The sequence below is a fragment of the Myotis lucifugus genome, unplaced genomic scaffold (assembly GCF_000147115.1).
Source record: "Myotis lucifugus unplaced genomic scaffold, Myoluc2.0 scaffold_0, whole genome shotgun sequence".
NCBI classification, from domain to species: domain Eukaryota; kingdom Metazoa; phylum Chordata; class Mammalia; order Chiroptera; family Vespertilionidae; genus Myotis; species Myotis lucifugus.
Window position 1 is genome coordinate 6697963 of NW_005871048.1, and position 18552 is coordinate 6716514.

At 43.3% G+C, this 18552-nt stretch overlaps 1 protein-coding gene across 1 annotated transcript in view; it reads right to left on the reverse strand.

Moving 5' to 3' along the window:
* Window positions 1–2837: 2837 nt before the first annotated feature.
* Window positions 2838–18552, reverse strand: part of SNCAIP (synuclein alpha interacting protein) — a 66954-nt gene continuing 51239 nt past the window's right edge. The window contains exons 7-11 of the mRNA XM_023744013.1: window positions 18323–18492; window positions 14562–14654; window positions 12906–13974; window positions 11607–11677; window positions 2838–3378 (exon numbers count right to left, since the gene is read on the reverse strand). Of these exons, the coding sequence (XP_023599781.1) occupies window positions 3294–3378; window positions 11607–11677; window positions 12906–13974; window positions 14562–14654; window positions 18323–18492 (1488 nt within the window). The 3' untranslated portion in view covers window positions 2838–3293. The remainder of the gene's footprint in view (window positions 3379–11606; window positions 11678–12905; window positions 13975–14561; window positions 14655–18322; window positions 18493–18552) is intronic.

The following is an 18552-nucleotide window of genomic DNA, read 5'->3' on the forward strand; positions in this document are numbered from 1 at the left end:
GAGAATAAGGCAGGGAAAGAGAGAAAAGGGGTAGAAGAAGAAAAATTGGGAAGAAATAAGAAGAAAAAAAGATGGATATAAGGGTATTGAAAAAAATTGTTAGATAATTACCATCCTCTGCAAGAGGTGACACAAAGATCAACGCACTTATGGTCTCATAGAAAACAGGGAAAATTATAGAAAACTGTACAATAGTAAAAGAGTAAAGGAAAATAATACCAGAGATAACACAGAACATAAAGACAAACCTATCAACAAATGAGAGTTATAGGCAATAGACAGAATGAACATTATTTATATGGGGAGAAATGGTAATAACCCTGTTGAAACGAATTCCTTATCTTTGCTTTATCAACTTGACATTAAGCATAAAGGTGGCATCTGAAGAAATAACATTTAACCTAATTTATATCAGGGAGTCTTTCAGAGAATGATTTCAATATTTATTTTGTAGTTATTTCCTCTAGCCTGGACCATCTAGGATGTTGCTTATGAATATCCACTTGGAGGAAAAAACACCACAATTCTTAAAATTTACTTGAAGATACCCTTGGATGGTTTGTCCCCGCTCCCATCTCTGTGCTGTACATCTAGAACATTCTTATAAGGATTGGCGTCTTGATACTAAATGTTTTATGAGACTAAATAATTGGAACTCAATCCACCCAAAGTGGTGAAAGTTTGGTTTCTCGTTATCGTTCCCAAGAAACATTCTTCATTTGATGTGTTGAACTTTGGCAATACAAGTCCCTTTAGTGACATAAAAGAAGCCAGTCTTTAAAAGATGCTGACAGATGTTGTGATAGTTTTTTTTACAACGGAGCTGTTTCCTGCTCCACTGCATGTAATTAGACATGCAGACAGAGCTTCCCCCAACTTACTGCCCCAAAGGGAGGGGTTGGGGCCGGCACCGCAAAGCTCTCCTTACTAAAAGGAAACACTTTTAACATGTGAATGTCTTGATTTCTATAAAGAAATGTTTTCGTTTTTTAAAATTCTGTATAAAACTAGGTTTACAGTAAAGAAAATATCATTTCTATGAAGTTCAAGCAAACAATGTGTCCCCTTCATAAGGAACTTGGATGGTAAGGACATTTCCCACAGAAGCTTGAAGGACCTGCCTTTTTAGTGTCCTAGCAGCAGCATCCAGCACTCAGTGCGTTGTCTTGCAGTCTGGCTCATCTGAATCTGCTCAACTTCCCTGTTTTATCTTTTACAAATTCTTTGCTTTTCTTTGCTTACTACTGTGGTGTTTTAAATGATAGTGTTAATCATCAAATTGCCAGAGTTTTCTAAGTTGAGGTGGTATCTCTCTCTTTCAAACTCTAGAGATTCTCTTTGCTGTATTTAGTTGGGAACTTTGTGTCTGGCTTATAAAATCTGCAGGATACCCAGCCCAACTTCAACATTCAAGTTTAAAAACATAGTCTAAGAACAAAACTGGGGCCTCTGGGAGAGACAGCACTCTCAGGGTGTCCTTCCTTTGCGAACCCCCTTCTAGAGCTAAGTCTCTAAGGTTGGCCCTTGTGTGATCCCAGCGTTACCTCCTCTGTACCAAGCAGAAAACACAGGATCTAAATTCCATGTGTGCTTGCCATATATTCTCTATTAGAGGCTCAAGAACTAGAACAGAGCAGTGAAATCGGAGGAAGCAATCAAAGGGGGCACAGGAGACCAAGGGGCCCAAATCAGAACAGGGCATCTCATTTGACAAAAAGACAATGAGAAACGCACAACCACACATGGAACCAGGTTCCAACAACAGAAACTCACAGGACAAGAACACAGCAAGTGGGCCAACATTTATAGACATGCTGCTCTGTAAGCTGGAAGGAACCTACCTTCTAGATGTGTATGTAGTCCAGGCTTGCCCTTTCCCAGGTTTACCAAGGAGGCAGTATCTTCTACCCAAGACCAAAGAATTGTCCACAAGTAGAGCCAACACCACAACTCCTGCTCCCTGTGTGCTAGTCCTGTGGGCAATGTACCAAGGAGATAGCATAGTGCTGGACAGATGGGTAAAGTGTAACGGAGATGGTGAGAAAATGTGTACCAAAGCCAATTCTTCCATTTACCTTGGACACAGGACTTAAACTTTCTGAAGTTTAATGTTCTAGTTTATAAAATGGGAGTAATATCTGCACGCAAGTGAGGTTGGTGCATAAAAGACACTTAAATATTAGCTCCTTCTTCCTACTTCATTGCATCTCAAGTTTTTCAGATGGCCCACATATGCAAAATGACCTCTTAATTTGGTCCCTTGCATTATTTTGTCCGCAGGATACAGAATGCTCCACATTTGACTGCAGTGACATTGCTAGTAACTGTTTATTCATGGCATACACTGCTCCTTCCTACTGGTAAGAATATATTGCACATTAATACTAAAATCTGACAGGGCTTCTTGTAGGCAGGCTCTGCCAACATGTTGCAAATAAAACTTTTGAAGTTTCAACAGAAATATATTTTTACGTGATAGGATGAAATCTCATGGAACTTACTGCTTCCATCCATGAACTGAAAAAGCAACATCAATAGGGCTGTTATAAACTCAGGCTCCACGCTGTCTCCTAAAGGGATTAGACTGGCTTCATAATGTGCGAGAGGCAGAAAAAAAAGCGACCCAAGAAAGGGCTAAATCCTCAGTTGTCATTAGTATTTTCTCATGTCAACGCTGCAATTTGAACAGACAGAGGAATTGACTAATTTTATATACTTGTCTGATCCTTTAGTACTTAATGAAAACTAGAATGTTTTATTTGATCCCTGTGGGAACACAGTTAAACTGGGCAGTTTGTTCCTGAAATAAAATAGCAGCAATCAAAATACTCTCAGAGTCCCTTAGAAATCAGATCAGAGATTTATTAGAAAGTAGGTGTCCCCAGCTTATAGGTGGCTGTTAACATTGTTTTATTTCCTTTACACAAAAAGTAGAAATGCCAGAAAAACGTTCTTGACAGAAAACAATACCACTGGCCTGGTCTCATTGAGATGTGGAGCCCAAACTGCCCATATTATGGAGAAAGGGAAGTTCAATCAACATTAGCAAACACTCATGCAATTGATGAAATACAAAACGGCGTCAGTGGCTTGGTGAATGTCTCTTTAAAAACAAGTTATATATACAAATATCACCCCCCAAAATGTGTCTTCTATAGGCGACCACTATAGATTTAAGGCATCCTGATACTCTGTTCTGCTGCTGGCGAGGCATTGTTCCCATGGTTCTATTTCCACAGAGGAGAGTCCAGTTTCCAATGGTGTCCAGAGGGCAGCGATGGTAAAAAAGTGATTTACAAGAAGAGTTCTTTTGGCTCTGGCTCAGCAATGTGCTTTATGCTGTAGGATTTCTTCATTCTCCTATTGATGTCATTATGCCTAAGCAGAAAAGAAACCACGAGGCCAAAATTAGATAAAACGACGGTCAAGTTACAAGACAATACCACTAACCAATTCACCAAAAATGGAAGTTATCCTCACACAAACCACACTGAAGAACACTTCATTCTAGCAGGCAAATCATTCTCTTTTCATATAAACCACTCTTTGAAAAATAAGTAAAAAACATGTCGTAACACACGGAGTGAACACTTAAATTCTCAATTCCAACTGCTGATTGGAATCCAGGTGAAATTCTATAGTCGAGTGAATTTTATCACAAACAAAATAGAAAGTATGTATAATACTGCTAATTTAATGGAAACATGAAATATTTATATTTTATTTACATGGGTTCACTGGTGACACCTTTTATTCTCCAATAAGCTTAATAGCTTCTTGTTGTGGTGGTTAATCCTCTCCTGAGGATATTTTTCCATTCATTTTTAGAGAGAGTGGAAGGGACGGGGAGAGACAGTGAGAGAGAAACAGCGACGTGACAAAGACACATTGATTGGTTGCCTCCAGCAGGTGCCCCAGCCAGCCAGGATGAAGTCTGCAACCTAGGTGCATGCCCTTGATTGGAATCAAACTCACAACCCTTCAGATTATGGGCTGACGCTCTATCCACTGAGCAAACTGGCTAGGGCAATTTAAAGTTATTAATCATTTAAAGAAGATGCTTTTTCTGTGGGTGTGTGATTACTGAGTAGTATATGTTAGAAGAACACAACTAGGAGGAGAACCAAGATGGCGGCATAGGTAAACACCAGTATTATATGAAATGCTGAAAGGTATCCTTTAAGAAGAGGAAGAAGAAAAAGGTAAAGATACAAATTGTGAACAACAAACATGCATCTATCAACAAGTGAATCTAAGAATCAAGTGAATAAATAATCTGATGTACAGAATGAACTGGTGATTATAATGAATCAGGGACATAGAAAGGGAATGGACAGACTATTCTTGGGGGGGAAAGGGGAATGGGAGATGCGGGAAGAGACTGGACAAAAATCGTGCACCTATGGATGAGGACAGTGGGTGAGGAGTGAGGGTGGAGGGTGGGGCGGGAAATGGGAGGAGGGGAGTTATGGGGGGGAAAAAGAGGAACAAATGTAATCTGAATAATAAAGATTTAATTAAAAAAAAAGAACACAACTAGGTAAATCTATAGGGAAAAGAAGAAACTAGGGAACAATAATGCTGTTTTCCCCTCAATACTTGATACCTAGTAAGTCTGTGCAAAGAAGTACCAGCTGAACACTTGGAACAGTTTTGTTTTTTTAGGTGAATTGCCCTCTGGGTACATGCATTCATTTTCATGGGATATTAGTCCCATCCTCGGGATAAAATCTTCCAGAAAGGAGTGATCTCTTGAGAGCCAGAAAGCCTCCATATTACCAATTCCTCCTTGTTGCTGCATCAGACAAAAACAAACTCTCTCTGGTAATAATGGTCCTTGCTAACAAGAGGACATAATTGGATGGAGAACCCCAACTGTGGTCTTGTAGTCTCAAAATCATGTATTATTGTTATTATTTTTTATCCTCACCCAAGGCTATTTTTCCATTGATTTTTAGAGAGAGTGGAAGAGCAAAGGAAATACAGAGAGAAATATTGATGTGAGAGAAACATCAATTGGTTGCCTCCTGCATGAACCCTGACCAGGGCCCAGGCCGGGGAGGAGCCTGCAAATGAGGTACAGGCCCTGGACCGGAATCAAACCCAAGACCCTTCAGTCTGCAGGCCAACACTCTATCCACTGAGCCATACCTGCTAGGGCATATTCTTAGTGCTTTAATAAGTACTTGATTATTGTCACAATATGAAAGATGTAATTCTTAATTTTTTGTATTCCTCTGAATAGAACTACAGAGAGTTGTCCATGGGTAAGAAAGGGAGAAGGAAAAACCCAGCTGGTTGAAAGATATTCTAAGGACTTCCAACTAAACATGGTGGATTAAATACACATTTTCTTACAAAACAAAGGTACATTAAAAAAGGAAAGACATAAAAAAGGCATAAACCTAAATGAATAAAGGTAATGGGAGAGGAGATGATATCAAACAAAAATGCCAATAATATTTCAGAAACAGGAAGGAGAATAGACAGGTGTAGTATTTCTGCTTTAGTATAAGAGACACTGTGGTCAAAAACACTAAAAAGAACACTTTCTGCAGGACAAATCCAGAATGATTAGAGCTGAATATACACCCAGGAAAATGTTAATTTGAGGCATTTATCTGAATAATATCAGGCTAATTCAAGCATCTCTGAAGCCTTCAATTACTCAGTCCTTAATTACCAGTATTCTAAAGAACAAAAGTATTTCAGTAATTCTAGCATGAATTATTCAGATAATTTGCTGGTCCTTGATTTCATTTTTGGATATAAAATCACATTCTCAGTGCCCAAAATTGGAAAGAAGAAAAGGGCTTGAATTTAAATCACAGTTTTTCATGTACTTGAATTTGCTGACTGCATGTTCCATAGCCCAGACAGCAACTTAGAGGGTTAGTCTTACATGGTCCACGGGCATGCATTACATTTCCACTGATAACCAAAATAGGGGACCGTTGCTACTTTTGTGGCCCCCTTCCAAGCTTTAGTGAGAGAGCATATCTACAAATTCCAGCTACTAAAAAATGGGGTTCTGGTTCAAAGAATGAAAACCCAAGTACCCAAACCAACACTCCCTGTTGGTAGGTGGACTTGCAATCAGAAGGCCTAGCTTTAAACAGAGCACACCACTCTTTCCATGAGATGACAGCCTCAGTCCTTCTGTTTTACTCCGCTTTTGCCCTCTTCTTCCATTTCTTCCCACCAGCTCGCCCTCTCTCCAAATATGTATGAAGTTCCTAGCGTGTGCCAGCCACCATGCTGGACACTTGGAATACATCTGGGGGTGTGATAGTGCCATCAGGGTCACTGTTCTCATGAAGTTCTTAGACCTTTCATGGAAGTCACCATTTTTTAATGGTATCCTCTTTGAATTCTCTCTTGATTGTGATCTCATTGAATGAAGGGACCATGCCTTACTGTGGCACAGCAAAATGCATGGCTTAGAGCTGATGATGTTGTTGAAATGAGTGCGCTGGCAACTCAGTAACATCCCGTATCTGCACTGATCTCTGCGTGGGAAGGAAAATCCCAAGTGACTGTGGTTGGAGCAGGGATGCTTGGTGAAGGTATTGGACGGTGCTGAGTAAAGTCTCTGTCTGGTACTTTTAAACCTCATGTAACTTGCTGATTCTTTAAAACTCCAGCCTTAAGAGAGTTTACAGACAGGCACTGCTCTCTTAGTGTGCAAGGATATCCTAGCTGTGGCAGACATGGTACCGTGAGGACTCATACGAGAACGTGTCCCTTTTGGAGTTACACAGTTCAAAACCGAACCCGGGGGGAGTGAGGCTAGGAGAGTGGAGTTGGGAGAAGGGAGTTTTGTTCTTAAGTTGTGTGACTACACTGAAACCAGGATTAGCATGCTGGAAGAAATGTATTTCCAGTGGGATGATTTTAGTTTCCAAGGCAGGTCTCCCCCTGCCCTCCTACCTATAGTTCATGATTGTTCCGCATGTTCATTCCTTGCCTTTCGAAGGCAGCGCTTTAAGACAGAACATAGGATCTTCATTGTAATAGCTTTTTTTCTTTTTCCTATGTCTCAACTCATCCTACTTTTATATGAAACTCACTGCCTTTCTGTGTCGGAATATGCTTTCTCCTTTTCCCAGGGGGCGCAAGGAGCTTATGAAAAGAAGCTGCATTTGTGAATCATGCTCTCATCAATCGTGAGAGCTCTGGCAGCTTTCAGAAAGCGTCTGCTACATTGTGCTTGGATGCTGGAAAGATCCAGTCATTTTAACCATTCCCCATAACATGGACATTTCTCTCTACACAGAATATCCTATTGGGCAACAGCCAACGGCAATGTACAGCTGTGGCTCCTTTCAGAGGAGATCCTGTCAATTAATGGAGTCTGGAGGAATGGTTCAAGATTGGGCTCCCCTTCCTTCCTCCAAGTCATATGGACAAAGCTTCAGTGTGAAATGCAGGTTTTCTCTTGGAATCAAATTTGAACCCTAGGGAGGCAGAGATGGGGGTGGGAGGGACAAGAGTTGTGCAGGGAACACAGAACACTGGGGAACTTGGGGAGGTGTAGAAAGGAAGGAGACCAGATAGGCTCTGGGGTGGGGGTGGTGGGGATGGGTTCTGGAGCAAAGATGATTGATCACCTCAAGTCAGAAATCAACTCCTCCTGACTGACTGGCTCTGGACCCAGAGCTAGTATATCAGAAATGAAAAACACACACATATACTTCAGATGAAGCTTAGAATTAGAAACTATAGTTTTTTAGCAGTAAGTCTAATGTCTGTACGTGTTACAAAATACCCTTTTAGTAATAGCACTTTAACAAACTTTCCTAAACGGTTACATTGGGAAGATTCTGTCTGCTTTCCCGGGTGCGCTCTAGAACTATGCAATCAACACATACTCAGAGAGCCTAGAAACGTACCCGTGGCTACTTATATAATCATCCCCGACAAGGATCCTTAAAAAGCATATGGGTTAAAAATAAATACTTCCAGGTCAAACACTTAAGGAAAGATTAAAATGTGGTCACTGTATTATATCCAGAGACATTATGGCAAAGATGTACTTGCTCAGTAGGATCAGGGATTCCTTTCTGGGCCGAATGCGTGTTTCCATCGGGATCTGGAAATGCTGCTCAGTGGGGCTGAGGGTCAGGTTTCAGCCAGGGCCTCACCTCTACATTCCCAGTGTCTTCCACATCTCTGCTCATTTTGCTGTTTAGAATGATATTCTGATAACAACAAGGACAGAAGTGTGTGTGTGTGTGTGTGTGTGTGTATGCACATGCTTGCCAACTGGTGGGGGTGGGCACCCTGAACTCATCTCCTGTTGGGCACAGCAGACGACCACTGCCACACACACTCGTTATCTCAGGCCAAACGTATCACTCTGTTTGATATTTGATATTTGATGCCAGCTCTTGGCTCTACATGTGTAATTCTGAGTATGGCTAATTCCTTCATAGTAAAATCCACACTCATGGTTTTTATTGCTTACTGTCTTAAAGGAGAGTATATTCTCAAGTTGGTCCTAGGATCAGGAGTCTCCTGATGTTCACCCCTCAGGGCACAGTGCCACCGTGGTCAGAGACAGTGTGACTGGTAGTGGTCAAGGGTTAATGCCCTCTGCCCATTCGTAACTGGAACCAATACTCATTTCATTTGCTACAGATCTCAGATAGACTTAAACTCTGGGAAATGGATGGCTTATTGACATTTTAAGACAAGTAATTGCAAACATTCCCTTGGAGTTGTAATAACTCAAAACCAATTTGTCCTTTGTAATAAAAAGTAGAGATAAATCTGACTGTTATAAACAAAGTCATCCTCTGCAGTTGAAACACACTGGGAAAGCTGTTCAAAGTAATAGAGTTGAATCTAATTTTAAAAGGCACTGAAAAGAAATTTAGATTCTTTCTATCAAGCTGTGACCAATTTAGAAAAATAAATAGCAAACAGAACCCCCTCACAGTGCTGACATTCTTTAAAATGTTGCATTTATTGCCCCTATTTTTTTATTTACCAGGAAAAATAAAAATTTCTCTGGAACTGAAATGTGATTCTAGTGTATGCCTGGAAATGGGGCCCACTGCCTCACCCTCCCGCCCAGGGCTATACTGACAGGGCCATTCAGTGCCATAATGTGTGGAGCCAACGCTAACCCACTGACTGCCATTGGTTTCCAAAGTTATATGAGCCTAGCAATCCTCCTACCTGAGAGGGGCCATCTGGCCTTCAAGCAAGTTCTAGGGACAAGATGTAAAGCCATCACTGATGGATGAACACCTGGGTTCCTTTCCTTCTTGCATCTTTCTATGGGATGCTTTCTCTGTGGGCCTCACAGGCAAACAGGCAAAATGAAGCAGGCACTAGTTGATTAGGTGTTTTTCATGCCCATGTTCCCATGCTAGTCTTAATTTCTCAGAGGAATCCTTATTTCAACTAGAGATTCCCATCCTTTCTGGGGTGGCTGTCTCTGCCTCTGGGTGATTATGAGTGAAAGAGAGAAATCTCCCCTCTCCGGCATGAACAAAGCAGTCAAACTAAAAACTTAATAAAGTGCAGGTTAATTTATAAGGCAAGGATGGAAATGGCCAGGATGCTTATTTAAATACAATGAATATGTTTACTTTTGGATTTCTATTTATCACTGAAACCAAATTTAATTTAAAAAGCCCGGGAATCTGATAGGTTCGAAACAGCCTTCAGAAGGCTTGCTTCTTAAACTGACTAGGGAACTGTTAACCTCATGTTAGATATCCAAGTAGCCCCACAACCTCGTGCTGTGCTCTGATCTTTGTCATCTTACTATAGTACATTGTTCAGCTTCGTTCCCTTGGTTCTAGGAAGACAGGATGAACTATTTCTGGCAGGAGAATCTACTGTGATACTGTCCTTTTTCCCAGGTGCTGAAGAAGCCTGGAAGAAATGAGGGGTCCTCCCCAGCCCCCTACCCACAGGAGTTGGTCAGTCTTTGTACTTCATTCCCTCAGGGTATCACTGGGGACTTCTGTTCAAGGACAAAAACAGAATTTTCTAGGCACCAGGAGACACACCCAACCTACGATGGGGGCAGAGAAGGTATGTGGGTGGGAAAGGTAGGTGGGGAGAAACAGAAGTGCCAATCGCAATGCCTGGGAAGGGAGCTGATATTTTTCCTGTTCCCTCCCCACCTCCAGGCACTAGGCTGTCAGCACTGGCCAAGATTCCCGGCCCCTGTGTGGCCAAAGCAGCCCAGACATAGGCAACATGTGAGCCTGCCCCAAGCAGAACTCTGGTGACCAGTCAATGCTGAACATTCAAGGCACTTCCTTCAATTTACTGAATTAATGAGACCCCTAGGGGCACCCACTAAAATGACTGCGATGTACTAGCCTGAATAGAGACCTGGAGAAGATTACATTTGATTTCGAGGAGGGGAGGGAAGGAGAGTGACATTTCTCTTAGTATTCGGAACTAAAATTCATACCCACAACACACACACACACACACACACACACACACTCACACAAACATTTTGGAGGATTTTGGAAGAGGGCTAAAAGGTGTGTCATACTTTTAATTTAAATTAAATTTTAAATTAAATGATTTGTTTAATTTAATTTAAATGATTTAAAAGTGACAGTCTCCCTTTAAAATGGGTTTGGGTTTAACTCCTCTGAAATAAACCAGTTAGGGCACTGCCTGCATTGACTCCCCTCCACTGCTCTCCTTATCTTGCCCCCTGTTCCCCACCTTGTCAGGGAGGAATGCATATCCCCCCCAGGAAGATGAAACAAAGCTAGGCTACGGGAGGACTCTGCCCAAGGAGCAGTCCAGCCACCTATGACCTTCAACATGACCCTTTTATGCACAGTCCATGCATTTCGACTTGTAACGGTTTTGTTTGAGAAAGAGACCGGCTTACTGACTGGCACTGTGGTTCCAAATGCTACACTGGAGCAATTTCAGAATGGCAGGGCCCGGCTGCTCCCAGGGGCAGCAGAATAGTGATGAAATGAGCTTTCCGTCTATGATCAACAATGAAAGAAACCCTCAGCTCTGCTTCAAAGTTCTGATTCTGATTGGAGGTTGACTCATTTCACCCATGACAGGAAATTTAATTTCTATACCTACTTGGTACTTGACTCCATGAAAACAAAGACTGAAAACCAAAGTCAACTGAAAAACACAGCATGTTTGTGAGCGGAGTAGACTCCTGGGCCCTCTGCTGCTGAAATGAAGCCCCTCCTACAGGGCACTTGCTTCCTCTCTAAGGGCCAGTTACAAGTCTGCCTGCTTCTATTCGGGGGAAGGGCTATAGGTTTCTTCTTCCTTTGTGTCAGCCCTGCTAAGTGGCTCCAGGGCCATGATTTAAAAGGTCATGCAGCCTGGCTAGCATAGCTCAGTGGTTGAGCATCAACCTGTGAACCAGGAGGTCACGGTTTGATTCCCGGTCAGGGCACATGCCTGCGTTGTGGTCTTGATCCCCAGTAGGGGGCGTGCAGGAGGCATCCAATTAATGATTCTCTCTCCCTCTCCCTTCCTCTCTGAAATCAATAAAAATATATTTAAAAAAATAAATAGAAAAGAAAAGGTCATGCAATTCAAAGCGAAGGCATGGCACCCCTGTGCTATGCATCCCCTACCCCACATACCGTGCGCAGTTTTGCAGATGCTCTTCAGTCAGCGTGTTAGAGGGAAGGCTGATGCAGCTGCTGGCCTTCTCCTAGAGGTGCAATTAAACATCATCTGAAAACATGCAGCAAGCTCAGCACATGCAAGTCTCAATGAACGGGAGGCATGCAGGGGAGAGAGCAGACTAGAAGCTTTGTGTGCACTTTAAGGAGCTGGTGGTGGTGGTGGTGGTGGTGGGGAACTGTTGAGAACATCCTTGTACTCCTGAGCAAGAGAACTTGTTCAGTTACTTGGAATAGTTTTATCTGAGCAATGTACGTTTGCTCATATTTAACCCCAAGGGCCTGGTTTTTGGGGCACAAGTGTGACTCTTCTAGAGGAAACAGATACAGCTGAAGTTCTTTATAATGAAGGCAATTCACGGTGGAAACCAATTGGGGTTTATTTAATTAGAGAGATAATAACTAAAACTTGATGTTGCTATGGCAAAAAGAATTAGACAGTTCTGAGTCCTGGCTGGGAGTTTACCTTGTACCAAATGATAAATCATGTGGGTGTGACTCTCTAGATTGCATGATGGATATTCTGGGTCCTTCCATTCCTGAGTTTTGCATTTTGGCTGCCCTACCATTTCTGAGGGCATGGCGTGCACAGAGCATGTTGGAAACATTGCCTAAAAAGATGCTCGTGTTTCTTATTCACTGGATTTAAACCACAGATTATAGTGCATGGTTTTCCAACAAATGCAATTATAAAACGTAGTTCGTGGCTCACTCTGCCACCCCCTGTGTGCTGGCAAGCACTCAGCTGCTCCGGCCTCCTGATCCACACGCAGCGGCCCGCATCATACAATGCCAACGCGGAGGTCCCTGTGGTGTATTTATTTTAAAGATCACTCCAGTGTTCAATAGTTAAGTCTTTATGCGCTCTTTAATTGGGCTTGGGAATAAACCATCCAGTCACACGAGGAAAACAAACTCTTCCTGAGGCAGACTCCACGCCCAAGAAGGGCCTGGTTTCCCATCAACTGGTGGTCAAGGACTCCTAATACTCAAGGATCAAACTGTTTAGGGAAATTTAGAGACCAGAATGTAATTTCCTGTGATTTATTTAATCTTTCTCTCAGAGTATTATCCAGAGGAATAGCAAAGGGTCTGTTCTCTAACATATCTCATGAGAAACACATAAATTTGGCTTTCCATCCATTCCTTTGGAATTTTTCTGGGGATTACCTCAAGGTGACAAAGGTCAGCAATCTGCAATGTCAAGAATGACAAAATTCAAAGGAAAAAGAGAGGTATCCTCCAAATAGCACTCACCGCCTTATTCTTTCCTTTGCTAGCAGAGCTCACGGGGTTTCCCTTGGTGTCTGTCGTCTTCCTTCCAAGTGAGGTTAAGGGCAGTGTGCAAGTCTTCAGCTGGTTGACCGCCTGATAATTATTATTATTGTTCTGGTTGCCACTGAGTGTCTCCATGATGGATCGGAAAGTCCCGAAAGGTCTTTTTAGCTGATCCCCTGATTCGCTACTTGTGGAGGTCCGCTGGAGGGTCCTGCCCTTATCTCTGTCCTTCTCTCCATTGAGTTCAAGGCCAGTTTGCTCCATCTGCACCACGGGCTCCTCAAAGGTGACTCTGAGTTTCAAGTTCTGAGATGTCCGGCGCTTGGAGGACGGAGACTTGAGGGCACTCTTGGGACTCGTGGCCACTTTCTGGGCAGCCGTGCTGTCAGGGCTGGGCAGAGTGGGGTCTCCAGAGGGCTGGTTTGGGGGAGTGGTCCCTGAGCCTGGACCATGGGATTCCAAGTCTGGTTCGCTGCTCTCTGAGGTGGGAGATGGGCTGTGGCCATCCAGAGATTTGGAGGCCTTGATCCCGAAAGGAAACCTGCGTCCTGACGCCAAGGTGTGTTTCTTGATCATCAAGTGTAAGCTTTCTGCGCTGTCTATGGCCTCCGCACTTTCCACGATGGGCTGCGGCCTGGGCCGCTCAGCCTTCCTCACGGGTGTGCTCTTGGGGTCCTCAGAGGTGTTGGAGTCTGTGTCCGACTCACTCAGTGACCGCTGCATCAGCTGCCTCAGTCGGGCTAACTTCAGTTCCCTCTTCTCCGGAGGGATCTTCTTGGAATTTCTAGAGGAAGCCTGAGTATCCTGGAATTCCAAGGACAACTTTTCCTGGGTGCAGACATTCTCTGAGATGTCTTTCCCCAGTAACTGGCGAAGGATTCTATCCGAATCTTCATCTTTTGCTTTAGCCCTGGCCCGGCTGGATGCTGACAGGCTGGCAAGGACTGGCATCCCCTCTTGGACTCCTGGTTTGCTTTTGGCTACAGACTCATCATCGGTATCTGGGGATTTCCACTGGGACTTTCTGGAAGCGGGAGAGCATGGCAAACTGAAAAGAGGAGGAAGGACACATTGGGATGATTTCCTACTGGGTTAAAATGACTCGGCCACAAGTCATGGCATGGTCTTGACTACCACTAACAACTTACAAATCAGTAAGAATGGAATAAGAATAATCACTTAATGTTTGTTCAAAGCAATTCACAAATACTCCATAGGGGCAACTGTAACCTAAGTATAGTATGCCTCAGACTCATACTATGACAAAACTTGTCTACTACTTTACTATTTGCACATGAATCCTGCACAGATTTTCTCAATTTATCCCATCTTCAACAACCTAATGAGCCTATATATCCTTATTCCCATTTTATAGGTGAAGAAATGAAAGACCCTGAAAGAGTAAATGACTTGTTCATAGTCATTGAACGAAGAAATGGCAGAGCAGAGACAAACCAGGTCATCTGACTCCAGGTCCAGTGCCTTTTCCCTGGGTTACTGAATTCTTATTCCTCTTTATAAAGCTAAATTGTGTTCTGTTGTCATTTTCTTAAAAGACACTAAAAGGAAGTCCAAAAGAAGGCTCTGAGATTTAAGAGATGTAAGGACTCCATCCACTGATGTTCCTGGCATTACCTGGGCGAAGAAAGGAGTGACTTGCCCTCGGATCTCTGGGCCTCTAGAAGTTGCTGGAGCTGGTGTTGGAGTGTGACCCGTTCCACTGTTTGTCTGGGAAAACAGACCAAGGCAGTAAACTCTCTGGTACACAGTGCCTACTATGAATCAGCAGGTGTAAAATTTTTCATGATAATTTAAAATAAGTTGCTATAAATCTGAAAGCCTCATAAATGTGCATAATCTTCATCCTTACATTTCAGAAAATTTCCCAAAGATACAATCAAAAGCACCCAAAATGAATGTAAATTTATTATTCATATGGTGGAGAACTGTAAGTAACCTAAATGCTCATCAATAAGACTGAGTAAAAAAATTGTAATTATTTCTATAAAGGGAGCTATTAAAATGATAACACACTTGGATATATATTTATTTGAAATTTCAAAGAAATATATATATTTATTTTAAAAATATATATATAGAGAGAGAGAGAGGAAGAGAGAAGAGAGAGAATACTTTATAAAGTGTATTTTACTTTCCTTAAGTAAAAAAGGAAGTTACTGTGTGCAGTATAATCTCATTTTTAAGATTATAAATCTCTCTCTCTCTCTCTCTCTCTCTCTTTCTCTCTCCAAATAAGGTCATTTTCTGAGGCACTCGGGGTTAGGACTCCAACATATTATCATATATTTCTCTCTCTCCAAACAAGGTCATTTTCTAAGGTACTAGGGGTTAGGACTCTAACATATTATCATATACTAGAGGTCAAGTGCACCAATTCATGCACTAGTGGGGTCACTCGGCCTGGTCTGCGGAATCAGGCTGAAACCGGCTCTCTGACATATCCTGAGGGGTCCTGGATTGTGAGAGGGTGCAGGCCAGGCCAAGGGACCCCAATGGTGCACGATCGGGGCTAGGGAGGAATGTGGGCGGTTGGCCAGCCGGGATGGGACCACGGGAGGGCTCTAGGGCATGTCTGGCCCATGTTGCTCAGTCCCGATTGGCCGGACCCCAGCAGCAAGCTCACCTATCGGTTAGAGCGTCTTTCCCCTGGTGGTCAGCGCACATCATAGTGATTGGTCGACTGTCTGCTCCCTGGTGGTTAGTGCATGTCATAGCGAGCAGTTGAGCAGCCTTAGCATATCATTAGCATATCACACTTTGATTGGTTGAACGGCCGACTGGCCGACTGGACACTTAGCTATTAGGCTTTTATTACATAAGATTTTTGAGAGGGTCACAATTCAAACCATAATACTTAGGCTGTAAATTAGGATTTCTAACAGAGCTGAACAGTAACTGTGTTTGTTAACTAGAAGTGGTAAAGGTATCCTGATAGGCAAAAGCACTCAAGAATGTCTTCCACTCAGAATTTTGAACTGGAAAAACCAGTGTTTTCCATTCATCCTTCTGCCCTGGAGCCTGAAGGGTACAGTGTGCCCTGGCTATACAAAGTGGATATCTCTGCTCATTTCTAGTTTGCCAACCTCACTGAGGCACATGGTGAGAAAAGTACTAGGGTCCACATGTAACCTATCCTACTTTACTTTGTCATTGGCCGAACTACAACTGTCCACAGCACTCAGCTTTGGGCACAATGGAAGAACTGCTGCCTATTAGTGTACACATGTATTTTATCCCAGGATCATCAGTAGAGAGAACAGCCGAGACTCTGACCGTGAAAAGTTCACCAATAAAACAGCTATTCCAGCTCATGAAAGCCTCTCAGGCTCTGTGGTACAGAGTCTGGGGGGAATGCTGTGTGAGCTCTTCTCTCACATGACCCTTTAGAAAAGCATTCTATTAGATCATTTTAAATTTCCTCTTTATGGTTATGTCTATACACTACTGAGGGGAGTGGACATGGGCACAACATTTTGGGAAGGATATTAGGTAGCATCTATCTATATTTTGAATATGTATGCCCTATGTTCTAGAATTTCCTTTCTAGGAACTTAGTTTTAGAAATGCCTACACATGTACAAAAAGATGTGTACAAAAAGACATGTATGTTCGCTGTGGGAAGATAACTTACTGAGTTAGTAATTTGTGTGCATTGTCTCTTCAAGCTCACTTAGCTCGCTTGCCCCAGGGGAGTTTTGTTTTTTGTGGAACTGGGTGAAGAATGCTTGCAAGGAACTATATTATTTAAAAAATATTATTATACTAGAGGTCTGGTGCACAAATTTCATGCATGGGGGGAGGGGAGGAGTCCCTCAGCCCAGCCTGCACCCTGTCCAATCTGGGACCTCTCGGGGGATGTCCGACTGCCAGTTTAGGCTCGATCCCACAGAGATCGGGCCTAAACTGGCAGTCAGACATCCCTCTCACAATCCGGGACTGCTTGCTCCCAACTGCTCGCCTGCCTGCCTGCCTGCCTGCCTGATTGCCCCCTAACCACTCCCTTGCCAGCCTGATTGACACCTAACTGTTCCCCTGCCAGACCGATTGCCCCTAACTGTCCTCCCCTGCCGGCCTGGTCACCCCCAACTGCCCTCCCTTCCCTGCAGGCCTGGTCACCCCCAATTGCCCTCCACTGCTATCCTGGTCGCCCCTAACTGCCCTCCCCTGCTGGCCTGTTTGCCCACAACTGCCCTCCCCTGCCGGCCATCTTGTGGTGGCCATCTTGTGACCACATGGGGATGGCCATCTTGTGTGATGGCATGATGGTTAATTTGCATATTATCCTTTTATTATATAGGGTATTTCCTCTATTAAAAGCCTAATCTCTTTAAAGAGAGTATTCTATGCACTGGCAGAAGGTGGGGTGAAGGGATGCAGAAACTTGTACCTCTAAGGCAAGACAGTACAAGTAGGGAGATCAAGGTTTCCCCAAACTTGTAGTAGAGCCAAAGGGTCCAAGGCCTTGTCACATGCATTTATAAATTACACTTGTAATAAGTTAAGGCCTTCCACCAAGCATACACTTCATAATTTTCCTTTAAAATTAATTTTTAAGGCTTATCATCCCATTCTGTTAATGTTATTTCAAATACTGATTCTGATTTTTAGTGATTCTGTCCCCACTATGGCAACTCTAACTTGACCGCTGTGTTTTCCAAGGGCTGACCCTGGTCTCAGGCGGGCGTCTGCTCCTAATCCTTCAACCCATCGAAGACCTATCTGTCCTCCAGCCCCACTTTATCCAAGCCTATCCTGACAACAATCCCAGAAAGCTTCCCTGACAGTGAGGTATGCAATGTGTGTCAGTTTAACAATCTCATAGCGAAAGAACTGACTGTAGGTAGACAGAGTAACATCATGCTGACTGAATAAGATTTTATGTTCTGAGGATTTATGAATCATCTGATTAATTTTTATAACAATTTACTAGTGATGGTTACCAGGTTAACTGTCTGTAATTTTCCAACTATATATTTTTCTTTTTGAGAAAACTGAGAAACTGGCCCATCTCTAGACTTTTCTTTCTCGTGAGCTTTAGAAGTTGGGGGATGATTCCACGCCTGCTCTCTAATCTGGCCCTGAGATGGGAACACACAGAGAGAGCTCTCTCTCTTTGTCCAACAGCTTAAATTCCTGGCTTAGAAAACTTGCTTTGCATTTTTCCTATTTGTGTGAACATCATTTGGCCTCTGCAGAGATGGCATCTTCAGCATGAACGCTGGCTGTGAGGATTTGGGGCAGAGGGAGAGAAGAAGATGAGAATGCAAGGAAGTCCCCATGCAACCCACATGGGGAGTTTCCTAAAGCACCTGCTGAAACCTAAGCACAGGAATGACGGGCCAAACTTTGTTCTCAGTGAGCGAATAGGCACTTACTCCTTCAGCTGCTTGGTTAACTTCACCACCTGAGAGGCCAGTGACATGCAGGTCTCCACCACCACCAGGTACCGGGAGCACAGGGTGTGCCCGTGGCGCTCGGCGCTCTGGGAGGGCTTGTCCCCCGTGTGGTTCTGCATGGTGACATTTGCTCCGTACTCAACCAAGGTCTGTCAGAAAGGCAGAGACATGGGGTCATATCAGGGCCTCCTTCTCAACATTTTTAATGA